Source organism: Lampris incognitus, chromosome 12 (assembly GCF_029633865.1).
Source record: "Lampris incognitus isolate fLamInc1 chromosome 12, fLamInc1.hap2, whole genome shotgun sequence".
NCBI lineage: Eukaryota > Metazoa > Chordata > Actinopteri > Lampriformes > Lampridae > Lampris > Lampris incognitus.
Genome location: NC_079222.1, coordinates 30,125,459 through 30,140,436, shown reverse-complemented (window position 1 = coordinate 30,140,436; position 14,978 = coordinate 30,125,459). Strand labels below are relative to the sequence as shown.

At 43.3% G+C, this 14,978-nt stretch overlaps 1 protein-coding gene across 1 annotated transcript in view; it reads left to right on the top strand.

Moving 5' to 3' along the window:
- The first annotated feature begins 739 nt into the window (after positions 1–739).
- nnt (nicotinamide nucleotide transhydrogenase) overlaps positions 740–14,978 on the top strand; it is a 60,627-nt gene continuing 46,388 nt past the window's right edge. Inside the window, exons 1-6 of the mRNA XM_056290941.1 lie at positions 740–843; positions 3,097–3,305; positions 10,127–10,356; positions 11,342–11,559; positions 13,372–13,459; positions 13,573–13,661. Of these exons, the coding sequence (XP_056146916.1) occupies positions 3,152–3,305; positions 10,127–10,356; positions 11,342–11,559; positions 13,372–13,459; positions 13,573–13,661 (779 nt within the window). The 5' untranslated portion in view covers positions 740–843; positions 3,097–3,151. The remainder of the gene's footprint in view (positions 844–3,096; positions 3,306–10,126; positions 10,357–11,341; positions 11,560–13,371; positions 13,460–13,572; positions 13,662–14,978) is intronic.

Sequence of the window (14,978 nt, the reverse complement as noted above, 5' to 3'; positions counted from 1 at the left end):
TTGAAGAAACAGTCTGTCATATTCCTGGTATGTGCCCACATGAAAGTTAACACAAAAGTTGTTTTTTTCCTGATACTTAACATCATCAATCAAATATTAATTTCGTTACTTGCTCACAGTGCAAACTTATATCAGGATGTCTTGCACCATGACACAATCCATTAAACCAGTTTATAACTTCCATCGACATTGTATTTAGACTCTTGTTTCAGTTTTGGACGCTGTGATAAACCCAGAGAAAAGTGGCAGTCTAATGGCTTTTATTTTGACGCCCGAAGCGCTGCACTTCCACACTTTCGCCGTTTGCTTTGACGCAGTTTCGCGCACGATCCAATAACGACGCGCCGCTGTCAAACAGCGTGCGATACCTTCCGGGTCGACAGCGAGTTCGCCCGGTGGTGCACGGCGCACTCAACCAGGACCGTCTTCAAAGGTCAGCCGCGTTATCCAGGGTAACCTCCCTTTTGCTTTCTGCACAATTTCGACAGGCACGTCTTCATGTTGTCTTTCCGTGCACACGCCGGAGGATGTTTTCGAGACGGGGCGGTGTCGAGCATGCACGCCTTTGTTTGAGCGGGGCGGCTTGTGTTAGCGAGCTAGCTTACGTTAGCTCCCCCCCCCCCCTGTTGTAGTTAGTGCATTGTATTGGGACAAAAGCGTGGTTAAGCGACAGCTGCTAACGCCTGTGAAGCCCGGCACAGCGGGACGGGTCCCCTCAGGGAGGAAAACACCAGCGAGAGGCTCGTCAAACATAAATAAGTGACACTCAGTATGTATTCTGCAAAACAAAAAAGAAAAGAAAAACTGGGAACAACACAGCGTCGTACGCTTTACCACGTTCTCGTAAGGAAGTCTTTGCTTTTCTCTCTGTGACCGCTTTAGATTACACGATTTTAAGCAATGGCTGCACTTGTCATCTTGGCTATAGAGTGCACAGTTCCGCTTTAAAACCTGCACGGTTTTTTTTGGGAGGGGGGGCAAGTTTTCGATAGAAACTGGCTCACCATCTGTGTGCAAAGCATACTTTTGACGGTGGCCCCGTTTTTCTTTTTCTGTCAGTGGCGTCAAACTGTGCCAGCCGGTGCGGACGGTCGGTCATCTTTCCTGGTGACGTGGTAGCTTCAACAGTCCCAAGCGTGTCTCCGAAATCGCAGCGGGTCGATTTAACGAGACTGGGAAGCAGGAACGGGACATTTCTGTAGGTTTCTGCATCCCGAATGCGGCAAGGTGGTGTGAAGGGACGCCCGGTTGTGTTTGTGGACGCTTTGCCCTTGTTTACTCACAATGCTTGACGCTCTTCTCCTACCAGTCATATTTAGTCTCCTCGGACTCCAGGCTGTTATAAAAGCCGTTACAGTTAACTCAGCGTGTCATCTATGAGGGCATTGGGTGATGGTCTTCACTTCTAAGTCAGCTGCTGGATTATGACTAAAGGTTTCTCTGTTTTTGCAGCATTCACATTATCTCTGTTATTAGTCAAGCATGTCAGCTGGGCTGCATCTAAGCCCTGCAGTATTTCATGTTGCAACCTGAGTAACCAACTGGTCCAACTTTGTTTTTTGATTATTTATTGATTTTTACAATCCTTTCAAGTAATCAATAGGCTATCCAATATTATGCATCAATGTCACTGTGTGACTGAATATTTCATCCTCAGTTCTGCTTCAGTCTGATATGCAAACAAAAACCCAGAACAGCTCTGCTGAAGAGAAAAATGAATTAGAGTGCAACAAATGGAAAAGAGGCCAGCACACACCACCGCAGAGTCAGCGGCGAGTCAAATGACTCGAGCAGTGCCGCCTGTAGCACACAACGCGATCCCCAGCTGACGCCACTCAAACATGAAGGCTGTATTTAGCACCACTCTGCAAAACCAGCAAAAACCTTTTTTTCCCCCACACAGATGTTTAGGAGCATCGATGCCCGGGAATAGAACAGTGTTCTCAGAGGTCATGGCTTGTGTAGACCCGGATCAAGCTGGGTTTAGACCGAAATGAATGGGAGGGTTCTTGACTTGCGTCAGTCTGCGCTGGTATGTGGTGGTCTTTACTGAGCCCGGAGCCACATGTGCTGCTGCTGCTCCCAGTTGGACTGCTGCTGGGCTTAGCTGCAGCATGCATTTTGCACTGCAGTAGAGTGGCAAGCCATGCACATGTCTTGCATTCGCATGTTACTGTGTAGTAGACATTTTCCTTGATATGTCACCACTCTTTGTTGGATCTCAGTTGTTGTACTGAAATCTTTTTTTTAAGGTTTTCGTCCTCAGAATATTTAATCAATTTTCATTTTTCAAAATACAGATGAAAAGTAAGCTTAGCGAGTTTAAGTTTCTGACTAAAAGTCAACACTGTTATAATTTTATATACACACATAACCTCATTTGTTTCAAGGCTTCTCACACTGCCCCTGTATAGATAGGGCAGTCAGAACAAGTTTGATGCCCACATGGCTGAACACAGTATCCAGATTATACTGGTGCCGTTATCAAACATAGCCCAGTCCCTGTATGCCACCTCTGCTAGTCACTTAAAAAAAGGAATTAAAACTTATGATTGATTTATGGGTGTTGAACAAGATAAATATGGGATGACATTTTTTTTAAATAAAACATTTCTTAAATGTTCCAGAAAATGAACCTTATGGGACAGCATCAGAGTAGAAATGGTCTTATATCGAAATTGCGAAAGCAAAAGTCTAAAAATATGACAAAGTTGTGTAGCATGTGTTTTGAAGGTCAGACAGCAAAGGCATTGCCTATATGTTGCTTCAGTAGCTAAGGCTAGCACCGAGACTTTGTCCCAATGGCTGTGACCTGTTGCATAAATATAGGTCTTTGTTATGGGTCAGTTCTGCAGTGGTATAGGGGCTCATTCCAGGGCAACTGGCAGAGTTAATTTTAGTGCACGTGTACCATAGTTTTGCAGATGTGATTTTGTATGTGTGTTGGTGTGGGATTGCTGCGAATGTTTTAAGAAGTTATAAAGGTTTGCCGACTATTATTTTTTCCCTCTCCTCTCACTAATGTGTCCTCTCTCATGCTCTCCCCCTCCCTCAACCTACTCCCTCCCTCCCCCTTCTTTCTTTCTCCTAGGACAGTTATTTGTGTATTTTGGCTCCTCCTTGGATGTAAGTGTGTTGGGATATATGCACCATGGCGAGCCTTCTGCGCATTGTGGCAACCAGCTGCTCGGCCCCTGTGTTCAGAGGGGTGTCCTATGTGCAACCGAGGACGGCCAGTGCCTTCAAATCAAATTGTGTACGCTTCTTCAGGACACAACAAGCTCTTGGAAGATGTGCGAGTCCAGGTAAGACAAGACTCAAAAACAAACACTTTCCCCCCATTTTCTCCCCAATTGTGCTCGTCCAATTATACGACTCTTCCGAGCCATCCCAGTCATTGCTCCACCCCCTCTACCGATCCGGGGAGGGCTGCAGACTACCACGTGCCTCCTCCAGTACATGCAGAGTCGCAAGCTGCTTTTCACCTGACAGTGAGGAGTTTTGCTAGGGGGCCATAGTGCATGGGACGTCCGGACAGCAGCTCTTGGGGTCATTACACACCAGCTTCTCCACCACGACAAGGTGGCGATCCAGGAGAAGCGGTGTAACTGTACAGAGGTGATAACGGGTGGCCATAATGGCTTCACCACCTGTTGCTGAGGTGTACATTCCCTTGCAGCTCATGCTATGTTAAGACTGCACCTAAACTTTGATAAGAAAAAGCAACCCATTGTTTATGCAATATCATTGAGAGCACCACATTGAAGAGGTATACTTGTTTGTCCCCAAAGTTTTACCTTTAACGTGAAGCTGTTTTCAGGGGTAATTATTGCAGTCTTTGTAAAGCTGTCATACCTGAGGTCAAACGCTATCGACCTAACCCCTTCGCATCGCTGTCTATTTTCCAGTCCTGCACATTATGTCCACAGTGTGTATTTGTGTTGCGTCAGAATACCACTGTCAGCTGGGGACGGGTGGTTTGTGTCTGTATGTACTGCTTTGTGCATGTGTACACCTCTGTGTGTGAAGGGTTCATGTTTGTGCTGATCAGGGTATGTATCTTTGAGGACTGCTGGTGACCTAACTTGCTGTGCCCAATTGTTGACATTCCTCCAGTTTAGCTAGCTTCAGTTGCAGCTGACAGTATCTATTATTGGCAGGCTATCACTTTACAGTACAGCATACAGAGAGATGGGAAGCAGCAGGGCTACTATGTAAACGTACATTTTATTTTCAACAGAGCCTATACACCAGGGGTGCCCAACTCCAGGCCTCGAGGGCCGCAGTGTCTGCGGGTATTTGTTGCAACCATGCACTACACCACCTGATTTAACTAATTAGCTCACCTCTTGGACCAAGGAGGGAAAGGGATTAGTTAAATCAGGTGGTATAGTGCATGGTTGCAACAAATACCTGCAGTCACTGCGGCCCTCAAGGCCTGGAGTTGGGCACCCCTGCTATACACATTTTGTGTTACTCCTTTGCGAGTATGTTTGTTTAATATGTGACTGGTTGTAGATCTGTGACATTGCCAAGATGAAAAAACAGGCCATCTTTATTTTATTTATTTTTTTATTTACATAAGCACTTTTATCTGTACCTATTCCTGGAGTAGACACATTCAATTGGCTCATTCATTATGTGGCCTTAAAAAAGATAAGATATTGGTCATCTCCTAGTTTGACTAGTATTTGAGGGAGACGTCCGGGTAGCGTACCGGTCTATTCCGTTGCCTACCAACACAAGGATCGCCGGTTCAAATCCCCGTCTTACCTCCGGCTTGGTCGGGCATCCCTACAGACGCACACTGCAAAAAAACATGAGCTTAAATACAAGAAATAAACACTGAATTTGAGGGGAAAATTACTTAATACTAGTGAAATTATCTGTCCATTCAGCAAGATAATTTTACTTGACAAGAAATCTTAAAAGAAGTTGGTTCCTGTCTAGAAATAAGTAGGCTCGGATGAGTGTTCAAAGGCTTGAAATAAGAAGAAAATGCTGGTCTTTAGATCAGATTACTTTAGATCAGACTTGCTACAGCACAATAATAAGTGAAATACACTGAATATTAGCAAATAATTCTTAACTCAATTTGTTGCATTCTTACTTTTAGCACACTGAAAAAGGAACAAGAAATCAAATCACTAATTTAACTGGAAACTACTTAATGCTAGTGGAGTATGATTATTCCGTTACTTGAAACAACTTGGCTGATCTTGAAATATGTAGGCCCAAACTTAAAACTAGTCCTTAATCCCAGAACAAACATCTTAAAACAGGAAACTTGATTTTACTGAACTCACAACCAGGACAAGTGAAATTTCTGTCAACATTTATTGACAACTCTTTCCACGTTTGAGCAGTGGAAATCAGTGTTCACTTTCATTTCGGGATAGGTGAAGCATGTTGGGCCATTAATAAAAATGTGTATATATATATATATATATATATATATATATATATATATATATATATATAAAGCCTTGTGTCATTCTTAAATCAAGCAGTTGAACTCGAGTTTGTGCCACTGAATCTTGAAACAAGTTATTTTTTGTGAAAGTGAATGGTACAAATTGCTACTCTGGCTAATGTAGCTTGTTTTAACAATAAATTACTCAATTGTAAGATTTCCTGACTAATTGAGGCATAACAGAGATATACGTGATCAATTTAAGAATATATGAATTCAAACATAGAACTAGGAAATAACTTTTAAAACAAGATAATTCATCTCATATTTCCTGATCTAAGATTTTAAATCTTGGCAAGCACAGAAGAATTTGCAGTGAGTTGGCCGTGTCTGCGGGTGGGTAGCCGGATGTGGGTATGTGTCCTGGTCGCTGCATTAGCGCTTCCTCAGGTCGCTCGGGGGTGCCTTTCCGGGGGGGGGGGGGGGACTAGGGAAGGGGAATAGCGTGATCCTCCTACGCGCTACATCCCCCTGGTGAAACTCATCACTGTCAGGTGAAAAGAAGTGGCTGACAACGCCACATGTATAGAAGGAGGCATGTGGTAGTCTGCAGCCCTCCCTGGATCGGCAGAGCAGCGACCGTGACGCCACGGAAGACTGGGATTGGCCGGATACAATTAGGGAGAAAAAGGGCGAACCCCCCCCCCCCCCCCCAAAAAAGACAAGTATTTGCATATTTTGCCTCTGGATCCTATTATATCTGAAGTTAACCTGCAACACGGCATTGTTTTCTTGCTGCCAAGCTTTTTGAATCATATTAAAAAATATGTAAGATGAAACGTGTGCAGTCCAGTTTCTCAGTCTCTACGTTCACCGTATAGAAAACACACATTCTTTCATGGCTTTTATTTTATTTTTTTACTGTGTTGTCTCCAAACTCGTTGAGATCGTGAAGTTCGTTTGGGCCATGCCAGCATGGTAAAACACAAGATAGCTTATCATAGCCTCATGTTTATCTGTAGAGACAGCGACAGTGGGGCAGTGGAATTTTCCAGCTCGAGTCTGGTCTGTCACCACCATGTGATGGATGAGAATATTGATGCGTAAGCGGTGTTAGATTTTTTTTTCCAAGTCTCTTAGTTCATTGTTTCTTTTTTCGTATTATTTTGTTGCTAATTTGTTCCCTGTCTTTTTGACATTTTCCTCTTTTGTGTTTGATAAACAGTCCCTCTGTTCCTGTTCTTCCCACCGCATCCCCACTTTGTCCTTGTTCTCGCAAGTAGAGACAGGTCTGTATTCAGACCAAGGCTACTCATGCTCTTTTAATACAAAGTGATCTTTTATATCTCTTCGTAGTCCAAAACACAAGAACTGCTTTATTTACGTTTCTGCCCATCTATCTGATTGTATTTGTAAACTGTAGCCTAAAAACAGTATACATTCCGGTAAAGAGGGGATTTTAATTTTCATTCATATATTTATTTTAATGAGAACACATCATGTCCTTGTTGACGCATTAATGAAGGACATTGACCATATCAGTTAGCTCAGGAAGGTCAGTAGATATAGGACTATTTATAGTAAACACAGTTTCCACTCCACTGTTTGGTGTAGTTTCTCCCTGAAAGTGTAACTTGTCAGATCGTAAGTATAAAAGGAAAAAAAAAATTTGGTAGCAAAAGTAAACTGATCAAACCACAAGCCGACATACAACCGAACCCACTCAAGTGGAACTCTGATAACCGGAGTACCTCAATAAGACAAGAGTTCCTTAAAGTCCCGAGAAAATTTGTATATTTTTCTACCAATCTGACAATGGATAGGCCGAGGTTGGATAAGCTGAGAACCCTCTTAAACCCTGTCAGTCCAAAGCTGTGTTTCAGTATTGTTGAACTCGATTTAGTGATGAGCAGGTTGAATAAGAGTTTACAGTCAATCATAAAGAACGACTGCAACTTTTTCACAACAGATGAAGTTGTGAAAAAGTGTTAGTCTGACATGAGATATATAGTTGTAAACCAGTAAAATAAAATTTGGTATCAATCAGACCTACAGTTTAGGAGGAGATGTCAAAAATGTGTTTTTCAAAAAAAATTCAAAATGACAGAACATGTTTGTCAAGCAGAATTTAGTGGTTCTTCAGGCAAATTTGTAGAGTGGATACTAATAATAATAATAATAATAATAATAATAAAAACAGCACAAAGAAAATACACTTTATTTTTATCATTTGTCGTGGCAGTTAATTATTATTATATTTAATTATTATTAAATCATTTGATGACATTAAATGAGGGGCAAGACAAACATCTCTTACAGTATTGTCACACTTGGATATGTTCATGAACAGACACCAAAGTAAAGATACTTAACTGTGTGCCGATCAGTACAGTACAGTCACTCTTATAGGGCAGTTTATTGATTGTGGCAAATATTGGCCAAGCCTGGTACATAGGGCCTTAGAGTTCAATTATAGTCTGAATTCAATAATGAAATAGGCCGAAATGAAGAGCACTTTAATAGGTCTGTTCTTTTTTATTTTTTTATTTTTTTTGGGTGAATCAGTGATTATGGCAAGAGATAATGATTCAGGAAGAGTTTGGGTTTTACATGCTAAGTTAATTACATCCATGATGAGGGGGATGAGTCAACCAAAAATGTAATGTTCTTCCCTACCACCTCCAAAATCATTTCAGATAAATCCTGAAATCTACTCACTTTTTGTTATATTGAGTGTTTTGGCTGTCGTGTGTGTGTGTGTGTGTGTGTATATGTGTGTATGTGTGTGTGTAATGTCGGGGGTGCATTCACCAGACTCCGGACCCCCCCCAGTCATGCTTCATCTTCAGTATCTTCAGTATACACACTGCGTATGTGTCCAGTGAGTCTCCGTCTTCTTCTTGGGTCGGAACAGTCTTTTGCCCAATGGTGAGGGGCCCCACAGTTCCACCACCCCTCATCTCATGGGCCTGCACTGCGGGGTCCTCCACTCGGAGCTCAAACTCTTCTCTGAGAGAGACCACCGTGCCCTCTGTCTCTATTGGTGCGCTACCGAGTCTCTAATCATCCTTCAAATTTAGGTTTTTGCATTATCATAAAGAAATGAACGCATTCCTGCAACTTTAGAAACAGTCCCCAATATGACTATGATTATTGTGTTTGTGGTAAGGTTCACATTGGCCTAAACTTAACCCAGTTCCTGCACCAAGGTTTTTGGTGATTTGATATATTAAAACAAGTAAAGCATAGATTATAAGTGGCTTTTTGAAACTATGCATGCCAAAGATCACCATTTACAGTGAGCAGGTTGTTGTTTGAACAACACAAAAGTGGTGAAACACCAGATTTTCCTGAAGACTTGAAACCCTCAACTATGGAGCTCCCCAGGTGTCGATGGAGAATATTTTCATAAATCATTCCTGGATTAGTAGTCCTTTATCTCATATTAGTAATCTGATCCCTGAAATTACTAAATTTGTCTCCTAAAATTAGTAGTTTGCGTGGTAGGTTATCACCTCCAGTTCATTCCATTTTCCTCCATATGTCATCTCAACATGTTTGTTATGGACTGTTTGAATTTAATAGTTTTATTTTGAGATGTTGTTTAAATACCTGGATATACTGTGAGTGTTGGCTGTTAAATATAAACTTGTTGAATCTTTTGAATCTCTTAAAACTATTTTACAGAAAAAAAATAATTGTTTTGTCATAAAAACATTGATATTGTAGATGTCATACAGTTCATAAAAAATCCACTTTAGGGGTTTGGGTTACTAAAACATGCTTTTGTCACCTCCCACCTGGACTACTGCAACGGCAGCCTATTCGAGGCATTATCCAAACTCCTGGATAGGCTCCAGTCCAGAACTCTGCTGCCTGGGTTATTAGATGAACTCGGCCCTGGCAGCATATCACACCCACCCTCATTCACCTGCACTGGCTCCTGGTTAATCAGCGTATCACCTTCAAATTCCTACTGCTCACCAACAAGTCCCTCCATGGAGAAGCTCCCATCTGCCTCTCCCATTTGCTCTCTAGCTACACACTGTCCCGTTCACTCCACTACTCTGGCACTAGTCTCCTAGACATCTCCACCGCCAGGCTCAAGTCAATGCGGGACTGGGCCTTTACCGCAGCTGCCCCTGAGCATTGGAACAGTTTCTTGGACCCCATCCGAAATGGTGAATCTATCTTCAGTTTTAAGGCTCAGCTCAAATCTCACTTCTTCAAGAAAGGCTTTCAGTGGCAAATAAACCTCCTTTTCCCCCAATGAGTTGAGCGCTCTCCTCCTCTGGGCACCCCCTCCCGCTTATTTACCTTTTAAATTCATTCTGTACAGTGTCCTTTGTTCACTTTGAAAGGTGCTTTTAAGTCCAATTTTTCATTATTATTATTAATAATAATTAATCAATTAATTATATAAATGTAGAGAGGAACATCTTGGTTGGAAGGCCTAATCTGCAAAGGGTCATGACATGTTTCGAATAATTGAACCAATCACGATCAATTAGTTTTTTTTTTCTTTTAATATTTGAAAGTCATCGGAAATCTCAGTTTATTGCCCCGTACTTCTCAGAACAGCTCTCAGAGCAACCTTCCAAGTTCAAACAGTGAACTGATGTCTGCTACAATTTCTTGATGGAATCAGTTGTTGTTGCTAAAACACAAGGAGTATATGATTTACACGAGTGTCATCTCTTTTTGTCCTCCTAGGCATTCCCTACAAACAACTGACAGTTGGCGTTCCTAAGGAAATTTTTCAGAATGAACGCCGTGTCGCGCTGTCTCCAGCTGGTGTCCAGGCGCTCACTAAACAAGGTTTCAATGTTGTTGTGGAGTCTGGAGCTGGAGAGTCTTCCAAGTTTCCAGACGAACTGTATTCCCAGGCCGGTGCAACTATTAAAGATGTCAAAGACGTCTTGGCATCCGATGTGCTTGTAAAGGTAAGTAAGAGGGAGAGATGAGGAGGTCAGACTTGGCATGAGGAGGTGGATTGGGTTATAGTGTGCCCAGGCGGGAGTAACCATTTGAGATGTGAAAGGAATTTTGGTTGGAAGAAAGAGATGGTGAGCGAAAACACAGAGGGGTAGGAAAGAGAGAGTGTGAGGGAAAGGGCAAAAGGGAAAATTAAGTTAATGGATAGATAAATAATATGCCATTGCCAGAGCAACAATTACATATGTGGAAGTGTCTGGTTATCTGATATGGTGGGTAAGGATGGTGAAAAAGGAGGCTGTATCAGTGTGAAGGAAAGAAGAGGGAAAAGGAAAGAATGAGTTAAAAGGGAATTAAACATGGGTGGACCAGGAGTAATATTTGACGTGTCCTTTGGCATCCAAAGAGCTGCATAGGAGAGGGAGCGAAATGGAGCTGGAATGTGAAAAATAACAACTGGTGGTGAGGTCAAGGAGAGGAAATTATTCGGCTTGGTCGGGCGTCCCTACAGACACAATTGGCCGTGTCTGTGGGTGGGAAGCCGGATATGGGTATGTGTCCTGGTTGCTGCACTGGTGCCTCTTCTGGTCGGTGGAGTTGCCTGTTCGGGGGACAGGGGGAACTGGGGGGAGTAGAGTGATCCTCTCACATGCTACGTCCCCCTGGTGAAACTCCTAACTGTCAGGTGAAAAGCAGCGGCTGGTGACTCCACATGTATTGGAGGATGCATGCGGTAGTCTGCAGCCCTCCCCGGATCGGCAGAGGGGGTGGAGCAGTGACTGGGACGGCTCGGAAAATAGGCTTATTGGCCAAGTACAATTAAAGAGAAAAAAGGGGGAGGGATTATTTAAAGGAATAGTACAGGTAAAATAAACGCATGCTGGGTTGGTAACTTGTAATATTAAGGGTCCAAAAGAAAAATTTCAGGTTTGTATGGCCATTTATGTGGAAGTTGAGAGTGATTTTGTATTGCTGTTCTACTCCTTCTCCCAGGTACGTGCTCCCATGTTCAACTCTACATTGGGAGCCCATGAGATCGAGTTAATGAAGGATGGAGCCACCCTGGTCAGTTTTATCTACCCAGCTCAAAACCCTGAGCTTATGGGCCTGCTGTCCACCAAGAACACCACTGTCCTGGCCATGGACCAGGTGCCAAGGGTCACCATCGCCCAGGGTTATGATGCACTTAGCTCCATGGCCAACATTGCAGGGTAAGTGGTTCATCCACATTTATGGCTAATATCACTGACAACTACAAATGTATAGACATGCATACACATATGTTACCGATCAGCCAAAACATTAAAACCACAGACAGGTAAGGGAATAACATTGATCATCTCGTTACAATGGCACCTGCCAAGGGGTGGGATATATTAGGCAGCAAGTGAACAGTCAGTTCTTGAAGTTGATGCATTGGAAGCAGAAAAAATGGGCAAGCATAAGGATCTGAGTGACTTGAACAAGGGCCAAATTATGATGGCTAGACGACTGGGTCAGAATATCTCCAAAACAACAGGTCTCGGGTGTTCCCGGTATGCAGTGGTCAGTACCTACCAAAAGTGATCCGTGGAACAACAACCGGTGAACCAGCGATGGGGTCATGGGTGCCCAAGGCTCATTCATGTGTGTGGGAGCGAAGGCTAGCCCATCTGGTCTGATGCCACAGAAGAGCTACTGTAGGTCAAAGTACTGAAAAAGGTTAATTCTGGCTATGATAGACAGGTGTCAGAACACACAGTGTATCACAGCTTGCTACGTATGGGGCTGTGTAGCTGCAGACAGGGCAGAGTGCCCATGATGACCCCTGTCCACCACTGAACGTGCCTACAATAGATATGTTAGCAGCAGAACTGGACCATTCAGCAGTGGAAGGAGGTGCCTTGGTCTGATGAAGCGCGATTTCCTTTGCATCATGTGGATGGACCAGAATGCACTCTGGGGAAAACGCCAGCTGGGGGAGGCACTGTGATGCTCTGGGCAATGTTTTGCAGGGAAACCTTGGGTCCTGGCATTCACATGGATGCTTTTTTGACACGTGCCATCTTCCTAAACATGATTGCAGACCAAGCACAGCCCTTCATGGTAACGATATTTCCTGATGGCAGTTGCCACTTTCAGCAGGATAATGCACCCTGCCTGCCACACTGCTAAAATTGTTCAGGAATGGTTTGAGGAACATGACAGTGTTCAAGGTGTTGCCTTGGCCTCCAAATTCCCCAGATCTAAATCCGATCAAGCATCTGTGGGACGTAATGCCACCTCGCAACTTGCAGGCCTTAAAGGATCTGCTGCTACTGTTTTGGTGACTGCACCACAGGACAACTTCAGAGGTCTTGTGGAGTCCATGCCTCGATGGGTTAGACCTGTTTTGGTGACACAAGGGGCACCTACACAATATTAGGCAGGTAGTTTTAACATTTTGACTGATCAGTGTATGTGTATGCATATACACATATCATTCACGTATATGAAAGCCACTTTGAAAAGTAGCTTTATATTACAAATCACCTTGATGCACTGCAAGTGTATTAACATATTTTGCCTGTGTGCGACATTATTTACACACAAATGTTTTCTACCTTGGTGCTCAAACTAGTTTGCTTAGCACAGTGTAAACAACATTAGATTTAGGTATTTTCTCTAAACTGCGACCAGAATCAGTTTTAACCACAAATGGCTGGGTTTTATATTAGCATATACTATATGTAATGTAACTGTGTTATAGTTCTATATGCACAAGGCTCAGCATTTTCGGTTTTTATTTTTCAAAGCCATCCAGCATGCTGAATTTCGCCACAAGAGGACCCTGTTAAATAACCTCACATGAACAGGAACAACTTTTGGATCTGTGGAAACATAAAATCCGGGTGAAAATCAGTTTAAACTAATCTGCTCCTTTTAAAAAAATCTGGGTATTTTTCGGTGAAAATCGGTAAAAGCCGAAAACGCTGAGTCTTGTATCTGCACTAACTGACGGAGTTGAGGTTGTTGGGTCTTTTATCCCTTCTATATGACTCCAGGTACAAGGCCGTGGTGTTGGCAGCCAATAGCTTTGGTCGGTTTTTCACTGGACAGATAACGGCTGCAGGGAAAGTCCCGCCTGCAAAGGTACGTTTCTAAGAGTGTGTCTTTGTTTGTTTTCTGCAATGTATATGTCACTTTTTTGTCTTAACATGCAAAGATGCTTGTCATCCCAAGCTGCCTAATGCTTGTGTGTCTAGGTGCTTATCATTGGCGGTGGTGTGGCTGGGTTGGCTGCAGCTGGTACTGCCAGGGCCATGGGGGCCATTGTCAGGGGCTTTGATACTAGGTATGTTTTCTCCCTCGCTTCAGAAGGTTAATGTGGGTTTGCAGTGTGATAATGAAACCGAATTAGTACAGTCAGAAATAATACAGACTTAAACGAGGATTAAGAAAGTCAGTAGTTACTGCAAGTCAGTGTGTGGCTTGGCATGTGATTGTTTGCGTACAGTTGTCCTCACAAGTGTAAGGATGCCTGCCTGTGTTCCAATTAAAGTCTGCATTTTCTCTCTGTAATTTGTGACATTGTTTAGTAATTTCTTTATTAAGCAACAATGTTGTTGCACACCTTTTTTCCCTCAATGCAAGTTATCGAGCCTGTGGTTCATAAGGAATTGACTTCATAGTACACAGTACACAGGGGAAGCTTTTTGGATGATGGAAAAACTCATATTGTAAAATTCTATTGCCTGAACACAAACTTCAAAGTAAAAAAAGTTGGCTTAGGGGCGTCCTGGAAGCGTAGCGGTCTGTTCCATTGCCTACCAACATGGTGATCTCCGGTTTGAATCCCTGTGTTACCTCCGGCTTGGTCGGGCGTCCCTACAGACACAATTGGCCGTGTCTGCGGGTGGGAAGCTGGATGTGGGTATGTGTCCTGGTCACTGCACTAGTGCCTCCTCTGGTCGGTCGGGGTGCCTGTTCGGGGGGGGGGGACTCGGGGGAATAGTGTGATCCTCCCACACACTACGTCCCCCTGGTGAAACTCCTCACTGTCAGGTGAAAAGAAGCAGCTGGTGACTCCACATGTATCAGAGGAGGCATGTGGTAGTCTGCAGCCCTCCCTGGATCAGCAGAGGGGGTGGCTCCGCGACCGGGACGGCTCGGAAGAGTGGGGTAATTGGCCAAGTACAATTGGGGAGAAAAAGAGGGGAGGAAAGCCAAAAAAAAAAGAAAAAGAAAATAGGCAAAATTCCCCTTAAAATGTCAGTTAAGTGACGGGACAGTGGGGAAGTGTAATCAGACTTCTGGTACATCAAATGGGTTGGATTTAATGACACTTTTCCCACTGCAATAGTTTCAGAAATCTTGGGAAAAGTGGCCAGTTTTTCACATTCCCTATTCAGAAAATCATTTGAAGATTTAAAATGGATCATATTGAATGGCATTGATTGCAGATTAAATAACCAAGAAGACTTTACTTCCAAATCACCCCTTCTAATGGCAGATATGATGTCACATATAGCCAATGTCTCCTTTATCAGAGGCCCTCTGGGTGCTTTCTTCAGTAGAAACAATGTCCTCACAACATCCATTGCACGTTGTTCGTCTTGGGAGAGAGATCCCTCCTCTTTTGCTCTCCCTGAGGTGTCTTCCTATGTTTTCT